Source organism: Cryptomeria japonica, chromosome 2 (genome assembly GCF_030272615.1).
Source record: "Cryptomeria japonica chromosome 2, Sugi_1.0, whole genome shotgun sequence".
Classification (NCBI taxonomy): Eukaryota; Viridiplantae; Streptophyta; class Pinopsida; order Cupressales; family Cupressaceae; genus Cryptomeria; species Cryptomeria japonica.
Window position 1 is genome coordinate 310728329 of NC_081406.1, and position 20303 is coordinate 310748631.

Genomic DNA, 20303 nt, shown 5'->3' on the forward strand with positions numbered 1-20303 from the left:
CTATTCGACAACTAGGAGCATAATGGGTAGGGACAAGAACAGGCAAGAACAATCTACTTACCAGAAATGGTTGAAAAACAAGGATGTATGGTAGGAAGTCGTTGATGGGGGAATCGTCCCCTTCTTGGATTGACTTCATGGCCCTTCTCTTCTGCTCACTGTGTTCTTTGTTAATGGGTGAAAGAAAGGGATCCTGAGGGCTTCTGGAGATGAGTATCAGATTGATGAAACCTTGGTAGTGACGGTCACTGGTTTGGCGACGAATGGAAAAAGATTTTATAGAGACGGGAAAACTAGGGAGGAGGACTTGACAAGTTTCTTTGACAAAGACAAGGAGCACTCTAGAGTTGCCAAGATGGCCGATGATGGCTACAACAGGAAAGATCTTATGGCTCCCTAGGCAGACATGGCCAAGTTCATCATCAGGTATATTACGCTCGATGGAAAATATGCCATCATATTTTCCTATCATTTTACCATTTTCAATCATTTTAGGAATGGTAAAATCATTTGTGTCCCTTTCTATCTAGCCTCCTCTTTAGAAAATAGCTTGGAAAAACATTTGGAGAATCCAAACAATCCTATTCTCCATGAAGGGCTTATTGTGCTCATCATGGAGTATGCTAAGTCCCTTGAAGTTGTGCCCTCTCTAACTGAAGGCCAATAGAATAATATCCAGGATGTCTCTGACTCAGAAATGGAATTGGAGGATAGTGGGGGTGCCATTCCTTTTGACGACCTTGATTATAAACTGCGAAAGAAGGGGAGATGGTGGTCACCTCTGGAACATTTAGTAGTAAGAATCCTCCCAGATGGGCAGCCAGCAAATATAAATCCACCAGCAAACTGATTTCTAAGGCCGAGCCCCTTTCTAAAAAGAAGAAGCTTATGGCTAAGGACTATGGTCCAAAGAATTCGGATCAAGAAATTAAACTGGACATTCCAATCAACGTCCTGAAAGAAAAACAGGGGACCATGGCCAAAGAAGACAATAGTGGGATACAAAGGATTGGTAATATGATGAACTTGGTAATGGAAGCTACCAGAAGCTAGGAGAGCTGCTGGAAGTGGGTGGAGTGAGAAATTGATACCCTCAAAGTGGGGGTTAAAGAGGTTATTGATATCTTCATTGCCTCCCTTGAGCCCAGCAAATCTAAGAAACTCATGATTATGACCCAGAAACTCTCCCAGGACGTCGAGGTGATGAAATGCAATCACGAACAAAGAATTGAAAAGGTGGAATGGTCTATGGTGGAGATAAAGAAAAACCTCAAGAACCTGGTTGACATAAGCAAAGAAGCCATGAACAACAGTATAGAAGGGCTTGAAAAGATCAATGCCATGGTTGCAGATTACACATCCTATCATAGTGAATAGGTGAAAGACCTTGGAGGTGAAGATATGGCTGTTGGAGACAAAAAAACCACTGGTCCTAGTTCCAGATTCAGAAGCAGGAGCAGCAACAAGGGTACCTCCAGATTCATTATGCAGGAGCTAGAGGAAATCAACAAGGTTTCCATCCAGAAGAACAAGGATTTGGTGCACTCTCTTAATTGAGTGTTTTTCTTTTGTTTTGTCTTGTTTGTTTGCGTCTCTTTTTCTTTCGTGACTGTTCTGGGGTGCTCCTCGGTTTTGTTGATGGTTCATGTTTGTTTGGCTGATGGTCGGCTTTTGTAAAACTTTTGGTTTTGGGTCTATGTAAAACCCGTTTATCTTTATCGAAAACATCCTTCAATTCCTTCACTCATGTCACATCAACCTTGAGCCTTTCAAAGAAATTCAAATTTCTTTGAATCTCCCCATGCATCCTTTATTTTGGAATTTTTAATTCCTCTCCCCTTTCCCCAAGGAATTTAACATTCCTCTTTATTCTCCCAAGGCATCCTTGATCCATGCCCACCATTTCAAATCAATCTCAACCCTTCTTTGGAAAATTGATCTTGGCCATCCACTGACCTCCTCCAATCTATAAATTGGAGCCTCTTTTCCTCACAAATGGACATCATTCTTCTAATCTTATGCTGCCCATTTCTCTTCTATCTTCCTCCTATCATACCATCATAATGTCCCCATAATACTTTATCCAAATCAAATCCTCAATGCTCATCCATCAATAATCCATCAATCCAAATCCTATCAAATCCTAATCTTGTTGAGCAAGAGAAAGCAATCCATATCCACATCCAGCAACGAGAAAATCAAGTGGAGCAATAAGGGTGCATCTTCCACTTCATCAAGCTCAATCCGAGGGAGAGGTGAAAGACAAGGTATAAATTTGGTTATTTGCATTTATATTGTGTCTTGTTTGATTTATTTGCATTCTAACCTCATTTGTTCCTTCTCCGTCTTTCTCCCCTCTTCATTCTAGCATGCCCAGTGGGACCCACATCCCTAGATTTGATGATCTCGTGAATTTTTTGCATGTGTTTTAGTCACAGGTGTTAGAATAGTGCGAGCGACATTGGTTCAGTGCGAGAGATACAAGATTCAGTGTGTGCGCACGCACTTCAGTGCATAGGATTCAAATTCAAATTTGTCTAACCCACCTTTTCTACTTCTTGTTCCTCAATTAGTCACATAAAAGCACATAAAAAGGAAATAATCCAAAATAAAAAAATAAAAAAATTAGTTAATTTCCTTATCTGGTGTTTTTATTTCTTAGGTGTGTCGCTTTAGCACGAGCACTTCGAAACATCCTGCTCTTTTTCAAATTTAAATTTTTAAGTTTTTTTGTCTAACCGCTAACCTGCTTTCTGTTTTGGCGTGAGCACACATACTTTAGCAAGACTGCTCTTGAACAACACATCTAACTGCAAGTATAATCTGTCCTTTTCAATTTTCTCTTTGTATTTTCCTGTTTTTGGCTTTTTGATTCTCCTACAACACATACGCAAGCATTTCAATGTCTACATAGGCGCTTCAGCATGAGTGTCTGTAGAACAGTGTGAGCGTTGTTTCTACAAATCTACTAATCAGATTTTGAGTTTTGCAGGTTCCTTTTGAGCGGTCCAAGACACAATCCAAAACTACTAATCTATTTTTTTTTGCATGTTGCCTAAGGAGATACGAACAAACATCGTGTATTTTTAATCATTTTATTAGGCACTTAGATCTAATTAGGGGTGAAGGAACAAAGTGCCTGTTTGTGTTTGTGAAAAGTGTAGAGGTAGGAAAGTATTCTCTTTTCTATATAGAAAATCAAAATTCTAGACCCTCAAATCTTTTCTAGTTTATTGTGTGCATACCCTTAGCGGGCCTGCCCTCCCGATTTTCCTGACACACTCGTACATGCATTGGTGAGAGGGGAACGACCCAAGTGAGTATGACTAAAACCCAAGTATTCCAACTCTCTATAATAAATAAGCCTCTTGGGATGAAAATTTTGGAGGATAGAGCTATTTGAGAGTTCACTCTCATATTGGATATTTTGTAGGGCCTTTAGGTCTCAGTCACACTTGCATGACTGCATCTTCCTTGGTACTTTGTAGGGCTATAGGCCTCAATCGCTCTTGCACGACTACAAAGAGTAGTTTTTGAACATAAATCCTAACTAAGAACTCTAGGATTAGAGACCACCTGGTTCACCTCCGAAAGGTGGATAATATTTGTGCAAGGGAGATAGTAACTCCCCCAAGAGACTTGCAATTTCATGCCCCCATTAGTGTTTGGAGCCGGCTAATACGACATTGAGAATCCATTGCATGAGACTCTATGACCGTATTATGATTAGCTATTGGGTGTGTACCTAAGTCAGCAAGCAAAGGTTTTCCTCCTCAACCAAATTCTTAGGATAACGTGTTGTGTTTGGATTCTCTATTTGCATCAGTGGCCAACGTGTATTCATTGCTTGATATCTCTTGCCAAGTCCATCCTTCCTCAATGAACATTTTTGTCCAAATCATTCATCTAACTTGGGACAACCTTCCCCTTTCTTCTTCCTATTATCTATCCATTCTTTCATAATCATTATCCTTCTAATCCAATCGAATCCCCAAAATTCTAATCAATCAATCAATCCATCTTTCTAATCCGGTAATCCCATCACCCATCAATCAATCATCCAATCCTTTAATCCAATCATCCCTCAATCAATCATCAACCTTAATCCAAGGTCAATACCTTGTGAGAGTTTTATTTAGACCTTTATTTTAAATCAAATCAATCATCTTGGCTTTTGTGCTTAGGAAATCATCTCCCCCAAGCATATTTTCTTAATCCGTTTGTGGTCAATCTAGACCACTATCCTTTTATCTCCTCTTTTCTTAGGGTCATAAGTCTATCCTTAGTAGAGAGAGATTTGATCAATCTTCATAAGGTCTAAAATTTTACCCTACCTTGGTTGTCACCTAGTTGTGTGGTCTTTATCATCAATCCTCCACTCGAAATCCTAATCTAAGGACTAGGGTAGAATCTTCATCAATCCTCAATCAAGCCATCAACCAATCTAATCCAATCGAATCGAGTCCAATCCATTCCAAATCAAATCAAATCAAATCCATCATCATTCAAAACCAAGTCCTAATCCTCATCTTCATTTAACATCATCTTCATCATATTTCTCCTCCAAAACATATTCATCCAATTCCAATCTAGTCTCTCATTCTCAACATGGCTACCCAGAATTTCAATCCTTGGTATGAGCAGATGCTCATGGAAGTTCATGGAACACCTCAACCTGCCTACCAAGTCAATCTCATAACCTCTCATCCACCTATCATACCTTCATCCATCCCACCTCAATACATTGCACCTAATCCCAATTTGTATCATAGCTCTTATCTTCCTTCTATCTTTGACAAGGAAAATCCATCTTATTCCCCATTCATATCTCCGTATTATCCTACATCCGCGTATATGCCTTCATCACCCCTCCCATCTACATCCCAATCCCCATCCTTTTGTAAGACTCACTATCCAAATTTGTTACCCCATAATCCTCCACACCCTACCTCTAATTCCCCAATCCATTATCCCAATCCTACATCCAATCAGGTTATCCTCCATCTAATCCCAATCTTCCATCTCATCCTAATCCTCCAAAATCTATATTATCCACATCCTCCAAGTTCGTCATTCGTAATCTTATCCAAGACATGCTAGCAAAGCAGACAAAATCCCCTTCTCGAAACCAAGTTTCCTCGTCTCCTCAATTCCTCCATCCACCCCAATCACCCCCACCTCAAAATAAATCCCAATCCCCCACACTTCATGATACCCCCATTCATCCATCTACTCACGTCGAAGCTTCCATATACTCCTCCATCACACCACCCCCACAACCCCGAACATGCCAAGGGCTTGTTCCAAAGCATGCTAGCATAAAATCCTCTCCATCTCATGACGCATCTCCCTCCACTCCATCTAATGATCCCATCTACCATGCATTTGGGATCCCGAGACTTGGGGACGAGAACAATGTAGGTGTTATTCAGCTTTTTCAGTAATTTACCAGTCCTGAAAAATCCTTCACCGCTTTAGTAACATCATAACTGACAATGTCCCAGAATTCCTAAAAGAAAGTTGGGGGGAAGCCATTTGGGCCCGAGATCTTGTAAGCAGCCATCGCAAAGACAACCAAACGGACCTCCTTTGAGGAAATGGGTGAAAGAAGCTGGCAGTTATCCTCCTCCCCAATGGCAATAGGATTTTTACTCAGAAGTCTATTCTGGAGGGCCTCATTTCCTCCTCCAAACTCAATGTACATATGGATGAAGAAGTCAATAGCAGTTTGGCCAATTTGGGCTTCATCAGTGATCTTTTATACATTTGATCATGTTTCTGTTTTTGTGGATGCTAGCTGAGCAATGAATGAAGGCCAAGTTTCTGTCTCCCTCCTTCAGCCACTGAATTTTGGATCTTTGCTTACAATAGATTTCCTCCTTATAATTTCCTTCCAAATCTTTCTGCAGTCTTCTTCTTCATTAAGGAGAGAGTAAGGAGGGTCACCAGCGGCCATGGTGCTTAATTTTAAATGTTAAATCTATAATTGTACTTGAATATTAATAAAAAATTCACTAATAAATGTTATGGATTTAATACTTTTCATAGTAATTATTTTCTGTGATGCGAAGCAATGATATCCCAATATCAATGTCTAATAATGAATGCTATATTAAATACCTTTCATTGTAATTGTTTTCTATGATGCTAAGCAATGATATCCCAATATCAATGTCTAATAATGAATGCTATATTAAATTCTTCGATTAATATTTGTTGTGTAGCTTAATATCATACTGCCCTCTCATTTTACACACTACACACATACTTCCAACAACAGTAATAACTTCCCACTTTAGGAACTTGATGCTATGTGTCTCTTGTTTAATATGTAATCTTTATTAGCAATAAATTAAATTGGCTAAGTTCTTATGTGGAACTAGATTTTGACTATCATTATTTGTATTTTTTTATGAGATGATTAGTAGTTGTACATATTTTGGTTTATTAATGATATGGTTTTAGGACAAAAGTTATGAATGACATTTTTAATAATATGTATTGATATTTTTATATTAAAACAATATTGTGAATAATATTCTATTAGTAGATCAATAATGACAAGTACCCTCGCAACTATTGGTATATGCTCAACTATTTGATTCTCTCTCCCTAAATTAACCGTTATTATTATTACAACATATTTGACTAAATTGATATTTAACAATATTACATACAAATAAATTAAAATTTTCATTATTATTACTTAACACATCATATTTTATATAAATATACTGCAAAAAGATCTCAATTTAAAAAAAATAAACATAAGATAGGGGAAAGGACCTAGTAGTTGTGCACCCTAACTTCGCGCTTCTCAAAATCCTACTTGAAAATTTCAAATCACTCCAATTTTTTTACAGCAGCTTACTTGGCAAGTCCCCTGCTTAAAACTAAGGTTTCAGGGCCACATCATCAAATATGATGCCACATCAGCATGCTTTTTGCCAAGGTGTCCAAAACAACCCCCAAAAAAAGTGAGACCAATAGGCATGCAAAAGAGACCCCAATAGTTGTGCAGCTGACATGGCATCACCTGGTTGGTTACTTTTTACAATATTAGTACATTTCTTAACAACTATTGGTACACTTCCTAACAACTGTTGGTACATTTCCTAACAAAAATTGATATTTTTTGTTTCAAACAATAGATTTTATTTGTTCAATTTTTGAAACAAAAGGTATCAACAACCCTCACAACAATTGGTACATGCTCAACTACTGGGTCCTTTCCCCTACTGGAATTAACTAAAGAGGCTCAATTTTACTCTTCGCAAAAGGATAAATAAATAAATGCAATTGATCCTCTGACATACTGAATTGAAATATAATATAAAACAGCTCACAAGAATGAGAAATCAAATTCAAACAAAACCAAGAGAATTGGGGACAATAAAAGTTGTATGTATATATTCTGTTTAGCAGGACAAAAATCATGTGCATTGGGTGCAGAGCTGCAGAACGAATATTTCATTAATCTTAAGTTTGAGCGCTTCTCAAAACCAGAAAATGGCCTAAAAAATTGCTTCACATCGTTAAAGCTTCTCCATTCCTACAACGTTATACTCTTCTGTGTGACAAGAGTGTACTTTGGCAGGGAAACCTCCAGATCTGTTGTAACAGTAGCGTTGATGTTATCGAGGATCTCCCGCTCGGTTGATGATATAATCTTTACTCCGGAATTTGATATTTATCATACAAAGCTGCATTGACAGGATCAGTTCCAGCTGGAATAACAGGAATTCAATTGAATTAGGTCGTAGATCTTGACATGCTTCTTCCAACAATTTCCGCGTTCTCAGAGCCAATTCTTTTTGTTAATACCTTTTCTGTGCTTGGCCGGCACTGTCTCAACAGCATTACAGAACGTACCTCCGTAGATTTGCCAGCTTGGAAAATCGATCTGTTTTATGTAGTTTAGCAGAATGAGTAGATCTGTTTTATGTAGTTCAGCACAATTATTTGGAAAATCAATCACACAAATCTGGAACATAGAATGAATGAAAATGAACGGAATTTAAAAGAGCGCAATAATTAATTCAAAGAATTGGACTTGCATATGACAAAATCCATTACTTTCAAACGCATTTAGGAAATAATCAAGGAAAAAGAACTGAGTGAGCAGACTTAATGAAAGAGCTCTAAAACTTAACAGCAACAGCACAATTGATTTGCAAGTCTGACAGAAACAATCCTAGCTCTATCCTGACACAAGATGAGAACAACATGCATTATACGGTTGAATTAAAATCGATTGCAAGCAGATCTGTTTTTAGTGGTGTTTCATTAAAGGGATTCAAATTTCCTATCAAACACGGTGTACCGGGTTGTGTGCATGTAGTGGAAGTTCTCTTGGAGTGCACGCCAAGCTCGCAGGAATGCATCTGCACCATACTATACGGGACAAAGCAAGCTCTGTAGAGTACACGTAAGCTCTCTGGAATGAATCTATCCATTACACGTTTGGAAATATGAAGCACTTTTAAGGCAAATGTATTGATGACACGAACTTGTGACCAAGCACAGAATTTGCCATGTATGCCGAAAGAATCATGAAAAGTCTGGTTTATAAGAGTGCCGTCAAATTTTTTCTTGATTTCAACAAATTTCTGTATTTAGAGCTTTATAAGAGACAAATCGATTTATTCTTTGAACTTCAAAGAAAATTTCTGCACCTTAATTTCTGTCCCTTTCATCAGTTATGTCACTGTTTTTTTTTTTTTTAATAAAAGTGGATAGAACCACTGAACTATATTAAATTTTAAAAGTTTTTTTTTACTGTCTGGTAACCCTTTAGTATTGCTTAAGTAGCACAAGCCTATTATATCCAATACCAAATGCCCATTGGCATAGTACATAAAAAAACTCATCCCAATTACATAAGCCGCTTTAGATATAAAGAAAGCCGCCAATAGAAGCATATAGAAGGAAGATTAAAGTATGATCAGTGAAGGATGCATATCCATTGCTGCCAAAAAACACCAGTCTGAACACACAATTCTCCAACCACTAGTTAAAATGATACCACATAGCAGAAATGAAACCATAATCACACCGTATCAACCACTAGTTAGAATGATACCACATAGCAGAAATGAAACCATAATCAGACACCCTATCAAAATAAACATTGTGATCTAACATAACAGAACCCACACCAAAGAAAAAACCACACCAAATAAGGAGGTAGATGAAGACAACAAACAACCCTTCTTTACTTCAAAAATTCTAAAACCGAGGAAGGGATCTCATCCACACTTACCTCCCGCATATTAGCATCACTGTCAATGGCTAAATTAGCCAAGAAATCTGCAATCTTATTCACTTCCCTATAACAGTGGGAAATCAAGAAAGAATAAAAAAAGTCTAATTTTTGCAAAATATGATCAAGTATATATTGTAATTGCCAACAATTCGACTTCTTTTTCATGACACTTTGAATAATAACCATAGAATCACCCTCAATTATCAAGTCCTTAATTCCCAAAGATATAGCCATATCCAAGCCAAAGGACAAAGCAAAGAATTCTGCACAATTGTTAGACTTAAAACCAATCGCATGACAACGAGCCTGAATAAATGTTACCTTATGATCATAAATTACCATAGCTGCCCCTGCTAGGCCAGGGTTCCCATGAGAAGCACCATCAAAATTCAATTTAAAGTGCCCTTGCGGAGGAAGTTTCCAACAAGCAAAATTTCTCTTACTTTTAGCATTAGTCTTATTTAAAATAGATCCATGAGAAGGTAAGACTGATAACATTCTCCAAACTCGAGTTACCCTACCATCCCAATGAGAAAAAGAGGTAAGGGTTTCCAAATTCTTATAGATAAAAGACAAAGCAACTTCAGAGATGGAAGATTCAATCCTCAATAAAACCTCAGCCAAGGAAGAACTTGTTTGTTTAAAAATCTTATTATTACGCTCTAACCAAATATTCCAAATCACAATAGATGGAGAAATAATCCAAAGACATGCATAGAAAGATGAGGCAAACAGGAGAGGCAGGCTCTAAAGTGGGAAAGGATTGGCAGCAAGCATAGGCAAAATCATAGGCAAAATCACAACGAAGAAACAAATGTGCATAAAATTCTAAATTTTTATTACAAAAGACACAAGAAAATACTGCAGTTATGTCACTATTAATTCATTTACCTTTTAATTTTCTTGTAACAAAGCTTAAAATTGATTTAGCAGTTTGTTGCTTTAGTACTGTATATTGTTTATTTACTACAGAATAACTCCAACAATTTCACCAATTTGGCCTCTAAATCAAATGAACAAATAGAAAAGCTCCTGTTCACGATCTCCGTGGCAAATTTCGCACAAATAATTCCGACTGACAGCAGCTTTAACCCCAAGACCAGAAAATAAAAATAATCATTATCAACAAAAAACCACTAAGCGAACCGAAATAATCATAATCATAATCAAATTAACAAAAAAAGCTTCAAGTAGCCATGTGGCAAACGACTATAACCTTCGCACATGTTCAAGTTAACTGCATTAATGGCGGCCTTTAGATGTGCACGCATAGGAGTACCAAATGAAACAAATCTACACGGCGGCACTCATTTTCAAATCGAAGTAAACACTGCAATGCTTTTTATTCCTGAAAAGGACACGCTAAAGACGAATAAAACTCCAATAGATGCTCAAATTTCCGGTGGAGATTCAATCCAAATAGCATGGACTTCATTCCATAAAGCTCGGAATGCCTGTACACCTTTCGGTACAATAATTTTGTACGTCCATGATTTGTTGGCGCTTCAAATGGATAAAAATTAGTTCGTTACGGCATGCAGATTGCATTGAGAAGAATGTGAATGAGCATCAGATCAACAAAATACTGGTGGCCAATCTGGCCATCACGCCAAACGGCCTTGGCAGGTGGACGGCCGTAATGCACACCGTCGCTGCAATTATTATCAAAATGCCAGGGAAAAGTAAGATCGAAATTATCCACCACCATAGAAATCAAATTCCTCTCCTGCAACTTCTCCAACAGAATGCGATTATACGTCTCCATCTTGTGCGGATTATCACTGAAGCCACGAGCGTAACCGCCCGGGGCAATGGTGCTTCGGTAGAGAAAAACCGGCCTTTTCAATCCCCGTCTATCGACGGAGTCCATGACAGAACCCCAGAATTTGGCCGTCATCTCGGCGCCATTGACGAAAAGGTGAGTGTCCTTACAGTAGAGGCCGTCGTGCAAACCCGAATTCATGATCATCACGTCCGGCAAAGTGGTGCCCGTGAAAAAAGATCGCAGTAATTCGCGGAAGCCATCGTTACTGAGCGAAAAGAGGCCCTGGTAGTTGAGGGTTTCGTTCCAGTGGCCATTGAAGACGTTGGTGATGCGGACGCGCCTCGAACCTGGGCCGACGAAAGTCTTGTCGAAGCGGCGGGGCAGGGCTTTAATGTGCCAAAGCCCAAGCACAAAGTTGAGCAGATTGCGTATCGTGTCACCATGGTTCGAATCCCCCCAAAAGAAAAGCCACTTTTTATCCAGGCATCTCCAGGCCTCGCGAGTATCAAAGATATGGAAGCTACAGTGCGCAGAATAAACCCAGCCGTTGCTCTCCAGATCACTTAGGAAGCCCGTACACCATGGCTCAGGGCAAGGCTCCTGCGGGGGCAGGCACAAGAACCTCCCTTCATGGTTTATTTCACAGGATTCATTGTGAGGACCTCGGGTCCATCTTCCAGACCAGGCATTTAATGCAAAATCCGAAGCAGTGCAGCGTCGCAGAGGAGGTGCAGGGTTCGAATCCCAGGTGAAGTGGATCGTGAAACTGAGCATTTCCCGCCTGCGAGCCCACCACTCTGGCCGCCGGTGAAGGCCATTATAGTTCCCGAAGAGCAGGATTACCGTAAGCCTGTACAGACCGGCAAGGCGTGGATCGATCTGGAAGCTTATGATGTAGGATCCGTTTCCCATGTCCACCACCGGTGGCCGGGATTTCCACGACGGGCTGGAAAGATCTGATTCGTAGTAGTCGCCGCCTGAACACCGCGGCTGTGCGTTCTGGTCGTAGGCAGTGAACGTAAAGCTGTGAACAATTCCCGCTTGGAGAATCGCCGGGTTGCCGCCGGGAAAGCCCAAGAATTTAATTTGAACAGTTTCGAGTCCGTGGCAGGGGTGAGTGCCGTTCTGGGCCAGCCGTTGCAGCAGCGTTTCAGTTTCGTTGTGTTGTTGAGGGAATTGAATCCAGTGAGAGTTTGAGCTTAAGCTGGCGTTGAGTTGATTGGGGACTCTGTTGGAGTGAGAAGCAATTGTGAACAGCGCTCTTGCAGGAGCGTCGAACTCGAGACCTTTGTGAGTCTTCCATGAGTCCCATAAGGTCGCGGCATCGAAACTCCACACAATCAAAATTGTGGTGAAAAGCGCTGCGGCGAGTTTGCCATAGGCTTTGAGCGGCAGCGTCTTTAGATTCACCCACTTCATTTTGCTCCCATCAAATACCATTCTCCCTTGCTACAGATCTGGAGTTTCTCTGGAGCTCAGATTAAAAAGAGCTGTTTTGACTTCTTTGTGAGCTGAGTAGAGCACCCAAGCTTGCCAATTTTATTTGATTTCAGCTGTAATGTTGTTGGAAAGCTCGCAAAATTTGCCAAGGTTTCCTGAAAATTTTCCAGAGCTTTTTAGATTTGCAGGCCATGCTTATGTGATATTTGAGTGAAGTCATATGCAAGATTTCAATCACGTTCACTAGACCATAGTCCATGGGATTCAGAATATCAATAGCAGAGTATCTTGTAAATTTAAATTCAAATTATGAGTTTTATTATAAGTTTCTTTTTTTTTTAAATTTGTAGGTTTAATATTTTATGTTTGAATAGTTTGTAGTATTATTAGCCTGTCTGTAAATAAAATATTTAGATTGATCATTCTTAGATGTCTCTATATTTAAAATAAATATCAGCATACGTTGAGCATCTTTTCGGTAATGTTATTTTGGTTCTACTATTTTCTGTTTTATAATGTGGACAAACTTAGATTTTTACTAGTTAAGTTTTATATCTAATATGCAAATTAGTATTCAATTGGGTTATCAATATTTTTGTTTTTTTCTTAATTTCTATTTTTATATAAGTTTTTTGGCCATGATTATACATGGGGCTAAATTCTTTGATATGTTGTATTTTCTTTTAATCAATCTATTTTTCTTACATACTTTTTATTTCTCTTATTAATTTTTGAACACTCTCTATATTATGTCCCATTTATGGATCTACTTATCATTCTGTTTCATTCATGCCTTCTTCCTTCTTAACTCTTCTTTTATAATCACTTTGGATCAACAATAATTCTTCATATTTTAAGTCTTTAGAGATATCTTAATGATCGGTCCATGGCTAATGTCTTCCACTACATATTGCATGTTTTTGCAAATAGAATCTGAAGTATGGAACTAAGGTTTTGATTTTGACGTTTCTTATGATTAATTTTATTTGGATTCTTTACACCTAACTTCATGTTTATTTAAGATATTGTTATCCCAGACTTCAAACCCATAAAAGACTAATAGAGTGACAAACAAACAAACTAAAATTCTTAATTTTATCTGGATTCTTTACTCCTAACTTCATGTTTATTTAAGATATTGTTATCCTAGACTTCAAACCCATAAAAGATTAATAGAGTGACAAACAAACAAAATAAAATTCTTTTAGTTTTCCAATCCCATAATTTTGTATTCCTAAATCTATTTTCCAATGAGAGTAAAGCTTTCCACCTTACTTGTATTCTTTTTTCTATACATTTATCTTAACTAATACTATTGTGAAAATTGAGTTTGAAGTATTTTATACTTCCACTGTTTACAATAGACTACCATTGAAAATAAAGTTAATTTATTTGCTCTCTATAATGAAAAAAGATCACCTAGATTTTGTTGATATTCAATTGCATCCTAACTTCTTAGCAAAAGACCTCTAAGTCCCCCAAGTGCTCTCTCAAACTATGAGTTTTTTTTATAATTAAGATGAGATCATTTATATACTAGAGTAACTATAATATTTTTTAGCAAGCTAAACACCTCACCTCTACAGCTACCATTGTTTATCAATTCTTCTAACGTATCAATGTACATCTTAAACACATTGGGGTAGAGTGGGGAACCTTGTTTGATGCTAATGCCATTCATAAAGTATTGTGAAATTCCACCACTTATTTTATTTTAGACCTAACTTTTTCAAAAAGTCTATGAGTTGCCACTTTAAATTCATCTAGAATATCAAGTTCTGAACCATGTCATAATAAATTTCATTTCAAGGATTGCCATTCCAAAATATTTTTTACAATTCACACAACAACAAAACGTCTCTTTTCTTTGAATTTCCCATGTTTTTTTTATTGAGTTCCTATAGGTGATGTAATGATCAATAGTGGGGTATTTTAATGATAATTTCAAAAACAATCTTATAAAGTTGTGTTTTCTAATATTAGTTAGTTCTTCCCCTTTTCATGTTCACATACCTTTCCTTTCTACGCTATATGAATTTTTCATTATCCTTATTATTGTCTTTCTTCATCTTAAATTCTCTTAAATTTCTCTTTGTTTCTTTGCACTCTTTTCCATGGCAATAGTTTTCCATAATTGTAATTATAGTTCCTCTCTTAAATCTAGATGTTTTGAATGCACTTAGTGGCTTATGAGTTAAGGAGTTCAACACACTTCTATTTACTGGGTGACTTGTTGTGGGTAAATGTACAAAGTTGGGTCCCAATCCCACGGAAGTCTGCGGGTTGGAAAATGAGCCTGCTAGAAACGAGTGCCCGATTCCCATTTAGCTTCGGGTGCCCGAGCCATAAAGAAACGGGCACTTGTTTAGCAACGAATGCCCGAAGCTAAATGGGCACCCATTTTCAAAATGTATTTATTGTTTTTTAAAACCATTTTCCATCATTTTCACTGTTTGGAAAATGGGTAGACTTTTTTGAGGAGCACGAGTACCCATTTTTTTCACCCCAGCTGACCCGCTAGACCATTTTTATCTCCTTCCAGGTATTTAGTTTTATTTTTTATATTCTATTTTATTTATTTTTATTGTTTTTCATAAAAAAATGTTAATGTATTGTTATTTTTTAATTTTTATGTTTTAAAGTTTGAAAATTGTCTTTTATTTTATTTTATTTCATATTTAAAATAGTTTTTAGTTTTCAAATATTGCAAAAAACATGAATAGTAAAAACCATAGGAAAAAAACAAAAAACATGAATAGTATTAAACCGTAGGAAAAATGTAAACAAACAATAAACATTAGACACAAAAAATAGACAATAAACCCTGAACAGAAAAACGAACACTAAACCCTAAATAGAACACTAAACAAAAACGTAAATGAACAGTAAACATTAGACACAATAAACAAACAATAAACCCTGAACAAAAAAACAAACACTAAACCCTAAATAGAAAAAAACGAACAAGTCCCAAGAGAAATTTGACTATCTTGGTTGATTACTTGGTCAATACAACATTGGATTAAGATTCAATAGTGGCAATATACCATGATCCCTAGCTCAAGAAAACATTTAGAGTAACATGTATGTTATCAACTACCTTAAGCATTCGTAATGGTGGCTATATTTAGTGTCAGAAATTTTAACATTTTCATGTCCTAAGCAATTGAGTTGGACACCATGGATTAATGTTCCTTAACTATTATTGAGGTTTGATAAGGATTCTATTAAGGAGAATTATAAGTTTTAAATAAATGGTTTTAATTTCATTAGATTAGTGTTCATTTTGTAGAATGCTAATTTAATGGATTAGTAATAAAGGTGGTGATGATTAGAAAAATAATTTCTAATTTGTTTATATTGTGTACCTGGCTTTTATAGGGATTATCAAAATTGATGTACAATGTTTTCTTTTGCAGGACTTGACTATGACCACTTTTCTTGTTCATGATAGTGGACCTCCACGTACCAGTGAGGGAATTGTAGAGCACGGTCGTATGGTAATTTATTTTAAAAAAATTAGTATTTAATTACTTTATAAGTGAATTATGCAAGTAACTTCTTCTCATGTTAAATTTTCTTCTCATGTAAAATCTTTTAATAATGTACAAGAGGGTGCAGACACTAATACTGCACAGGAGGGTGGAGTCACTGATATTGCACAGGAGGGTGGAGACACTGATATTGCATAGACACGGGATGGTGCATCTCAGGACCACGTGTAGCAGGATGATTCATCTCAGCCACCTTCACATGGAGTGAAGATGACTGCAGATGAGATGCACACGAGTTCTTAGATTGTATATTTTAGATCATGTCATGTTATTGTATTGTGGACTTTTTATGATGACACTTGTTATGTTATCCTGGGACTTGTTATTATGTGATTATATATAGGACTTGTTGTTATGTGATTATATATAGGACTTTTTATTATGTCATTTCCTTGCTATTATGATATTAGGTCGTGTTATGTGATTTGACGCACTCTAGTGATTATATATGTGATACATTGTTTTGTTATTATGTTATTTGGACTTGTTTTAATATCATTTCCTTATTATTAATTTTTCAAGACTTGTTATTCTGTCATCAAGAATTGTTATGTGATTGTATATAGGACTTTTTATTTATGTCTTGTTATGTGATCTATTTATGACTTTAGATTTTAACATTGTGATTGATCATCTTATAGTGCAACAATTTATAATTCAATGTGCACGAAATAACATTAAGAATAAGATAACTAATACAATGTTGTTTATGAAACCAAAATTGTATCAAATGTAGACAAATACAATGTTAAAGGGACAAAGAAAAACAATTATCATGATTAAATATTTAAAAGAGTTCACACAAGTAACACAAACTTACATGCATATATATTTGATATGAAAATTATAAAAGGATTATTAATTATAAATGACTCTCATAGAGGAATCCAATAGATTGATGGAACTAAGGCTAACCAAATTATTAGGAAGGTTTGAAGAACATTATTCAATGATTTGAAAGGAAGTAGACATAGATTCTTTCTTGTCAATTTATTTTTGATATGCATAATTCTTTTGACATTTTGAAGGGTTGGAATAAGTAAAGGAAGCCCTGCTATATGTAATAATTACATTGAAATAAGTAAAGGAAGCTACAAACATAGTATCGACTTTCCTCTTAAGTTGACCACACTACTTTACTAGTGTATTGATGGTTTATTAGTGCGGATAGTAGTGGTATGAAAAGCATGGATTTCATGGTACTAAAATAAAAAAGCACACTATAAATATAGATTTGTCATACAATGATAAATATAGAGTTGTCATATTGAAGACATAATTATATCTTTGAACCTACAATTAATCTATGAAGAGATTACGATAAAATAAATATATCATAAAAAATTAGAATTCAATTGTAACACAATTACAATGTGCACAAAATAACATTAAGAAGAAGACAACTAATACAATGTTGTTTATGAAACCAAAATTGTATCAAATGTAGACAAATACAATGTTAAAGGGACAAAGAAAAACAATTATCATGATTAAATATAAAAGAGTTCACACAAGTAACACAAACTTACATGCATATAAATTTGATTCAACCTAATGTACCATCTCCATCCTCTCTCTTCTGCAATGTGTCTATGATTGTCTCATGCTCTTCTACTGAAAGTGTCCATAATACCTTATTAGCAGGTCTACCTTTGTATCTTTCTAATTTGATGTTTGTTGCCACCACCAAATGAGAATAGTGTATAATCTTCTTTTTTGATTGGTAGTCTTCATAAGCTGGTAAGCCATTCCTTCTTGTTAAGTATTTGCGTAGCCATGTACCAACTACCACAACAGACCCAACTGGATACTAAAAACCATCATCATCTACTTGATCACATATCAACTTTTTCTTAGGTTCTACACATCTAGCTAGCCAATACTCAACCTACTCATCATTATCCTTAGGTGCAACACCAACATACACATGTCCTAGAAAACAAATTTAAGTACATGTAGAAATAAAACTTGTTAGAATTTATAATTCAAATATGTAATCATAAATTATATGACAATACATAAAAATATATAATTTAAAGTTATAAACAATGAATTGAATTAAATTACCAGGTTGTGTGAGGTCTGAAACATGATCATAATCTTCTGATGCAAATGCATGATCAAGGTCTTCATTTCTTCTAACATCTTCATATTGTGTCTTAGTAGGTGTTAAGGATTTGTGTTGCCATTCTTTGACCCATTCCGTATTCTTGCATTCTTCCCATTCACCTGCAACGGAAAATTGACAAAAACATGCAAGCTCTCTAGTCCATATAGTCCAAGTGTTAGAATTAGAACTCTTAAATGAATGCCATCTAGTGGACCCATTGATTGAATCATAATCATATCTTGGAAGGATATTCTCCTCTTTAACTAGCCAGAAGAAACGTCTAATTGTAGAGTTCTGACTTGATCCTCTAGATAGATTTGTACTACACCAATCCACAATTGCACTTGCATTTTTAAATTTAGCCTTTTCCTCGAATTTGAGTTGCTCTCTACAAAGGGCCCTCTTAACACATGCACGGGCACCGTCATGTTCTCCTTTCCCGTGTCCAGCCTCAAAAAAACTATACATGTGTTCAATATTAGTTTTCTTATGAATCCTACTCAACCAATAAAACATTCTAGCATTCTTGAATTGCCCTGTGCAATTATCAGACCATATTAGATGTTGTGTCATCTGAATTTCTCTCTCCCTCAAATTCTGAAAAAAGGTCTTGAAGCAAAATTGGACAAACTCAGAAGAGTGTAATTTATTATCACTCATATAGAAATGGTACTCTCTCAAAATTTTGTGATCCTCTTCTGTACTATTTGGTGCATGCATATAGACAATATGGACACAAATCGATACTTGCACTGAATTGTAGTATTGTGATTGGACCTCATCTTGTGGTGCAAGCGTGTAGTTCTCTGCAAAGTCAACAACTGAAAGTATACTACCAACAGGAAATGTATCCTTACATATTCAAAACTGACCATCGAGCCATCTATCATTTTGAGTGTGTTTAACATATTTAGGTATGATGTTACTCTTGAATTCATTCATAAATGCATGAAAACTAATTTTTTTAGTGATTAGATCGCATCGTTTTCCAACCTTTCCATCCTTCAATGGATACTCAATAGTTTTAAATCTTTTAACATCAACTAATTGTCGTCCAAAATCATTTGAAAGATTTTCATGCAAATATTCATCCAACAATGCAAGATTGCCACATATATCACATACACCAGAAACACATGCATTGAAAAGAAAATTTTGTTCATTTAGTGGGTTGCAAAACAAACTTGAAATAAACTACTTTATAGTTTCAAGTGGTATATTTATACCACATTCTTGGAACATTCCATTACTATGCATGGTAACACGTATATATCAAAATACATCATAATGGTAGCGAAATTGAACATGAGTTTTGCAACAACATGTGACTCTTTCCTTGTTAATTCGAACATACCAAGGTTTACACTTTTCAAAAGACCTTTGACAAATGCTAATAGTCAACACCTTATCATCCAAATTTTTTTTATACAATTCAGTTTGAGTCATGTCCAATAGGTGTTTTGGATGTGGATCACGAATTTTTGACCCAACTCTTAATTTAAGAACATCTCTAACATTAGGTGATACTCTCGTATTATCGTGCTAGAATTTTTCGATCAAATTTTTGACTCCACCATTAAGTTTCATATCAGACCTTGGTAGTCTACCACTAAAAGTCCACAATTTGTTTGCCGGATCACTTTCAAAATTATCTCTTCTTTTTACAGCTCTTGACAAAGTTTTACGATGAATATTAAGATATCCACTTATGTTACTCATCATTCTTTTATTAAAAGTTGTTTGGCTTACTAAAGCTGTTGTTATTGCCCGTCGTGCCACATTTTTATCTTTAGAACGACTTTTCTTTCCAATTGTATCAAAGGCGCTAGCAACAGTCGATACAACTTGTTTTAAAGACTCGTCCTTCTTCTTGGGTTTGACATAAAAGCCTAACTTCTTCATCACTTTTCGCATTTTAGTCATTTTAATTAGTTGTACCATTAATTGACATTGAAACCCAAATTTCTTATTATGAAAAAAAAAATGTCTAAATAATCTATTTGCATGTGTCCTAATATGTCTCCATGAAACCAAGCCAGGAAGGTTGTCTAGTACATCACTTTTAATTTCAAAATTTTCAGTCATTTGATTATCATTCAAACATGTTTCATTTTCAATTGGTGTTTCCATGTCTACATACACATTATTAGTTTTAGTTGCAGGCGGATT

At 36.1% G+C, this 20303-nt stretch overlaps 1 protein-coding gene across 1 annotated transcript; it reads right to left on the reverse strand.

Moving 5' to 3' along the window:
* Positions 1–10793: 10793 nt before the first annotated feature.
* On the reverse strand, positions 10794–12470 carry LOC131075402 (uncharacterized). Its single transcript, XM_058012239.2, has one exon. The coding sequence runs from the start codon at positions 12468–12470 to the stop codon at positions 10794–10796; it is 1677 nt and encodes a 558-aa protein (XP_057868222.2).
* Between the last annotated feature and the right edge of the window lie 7833 nt (positions 12471–20303).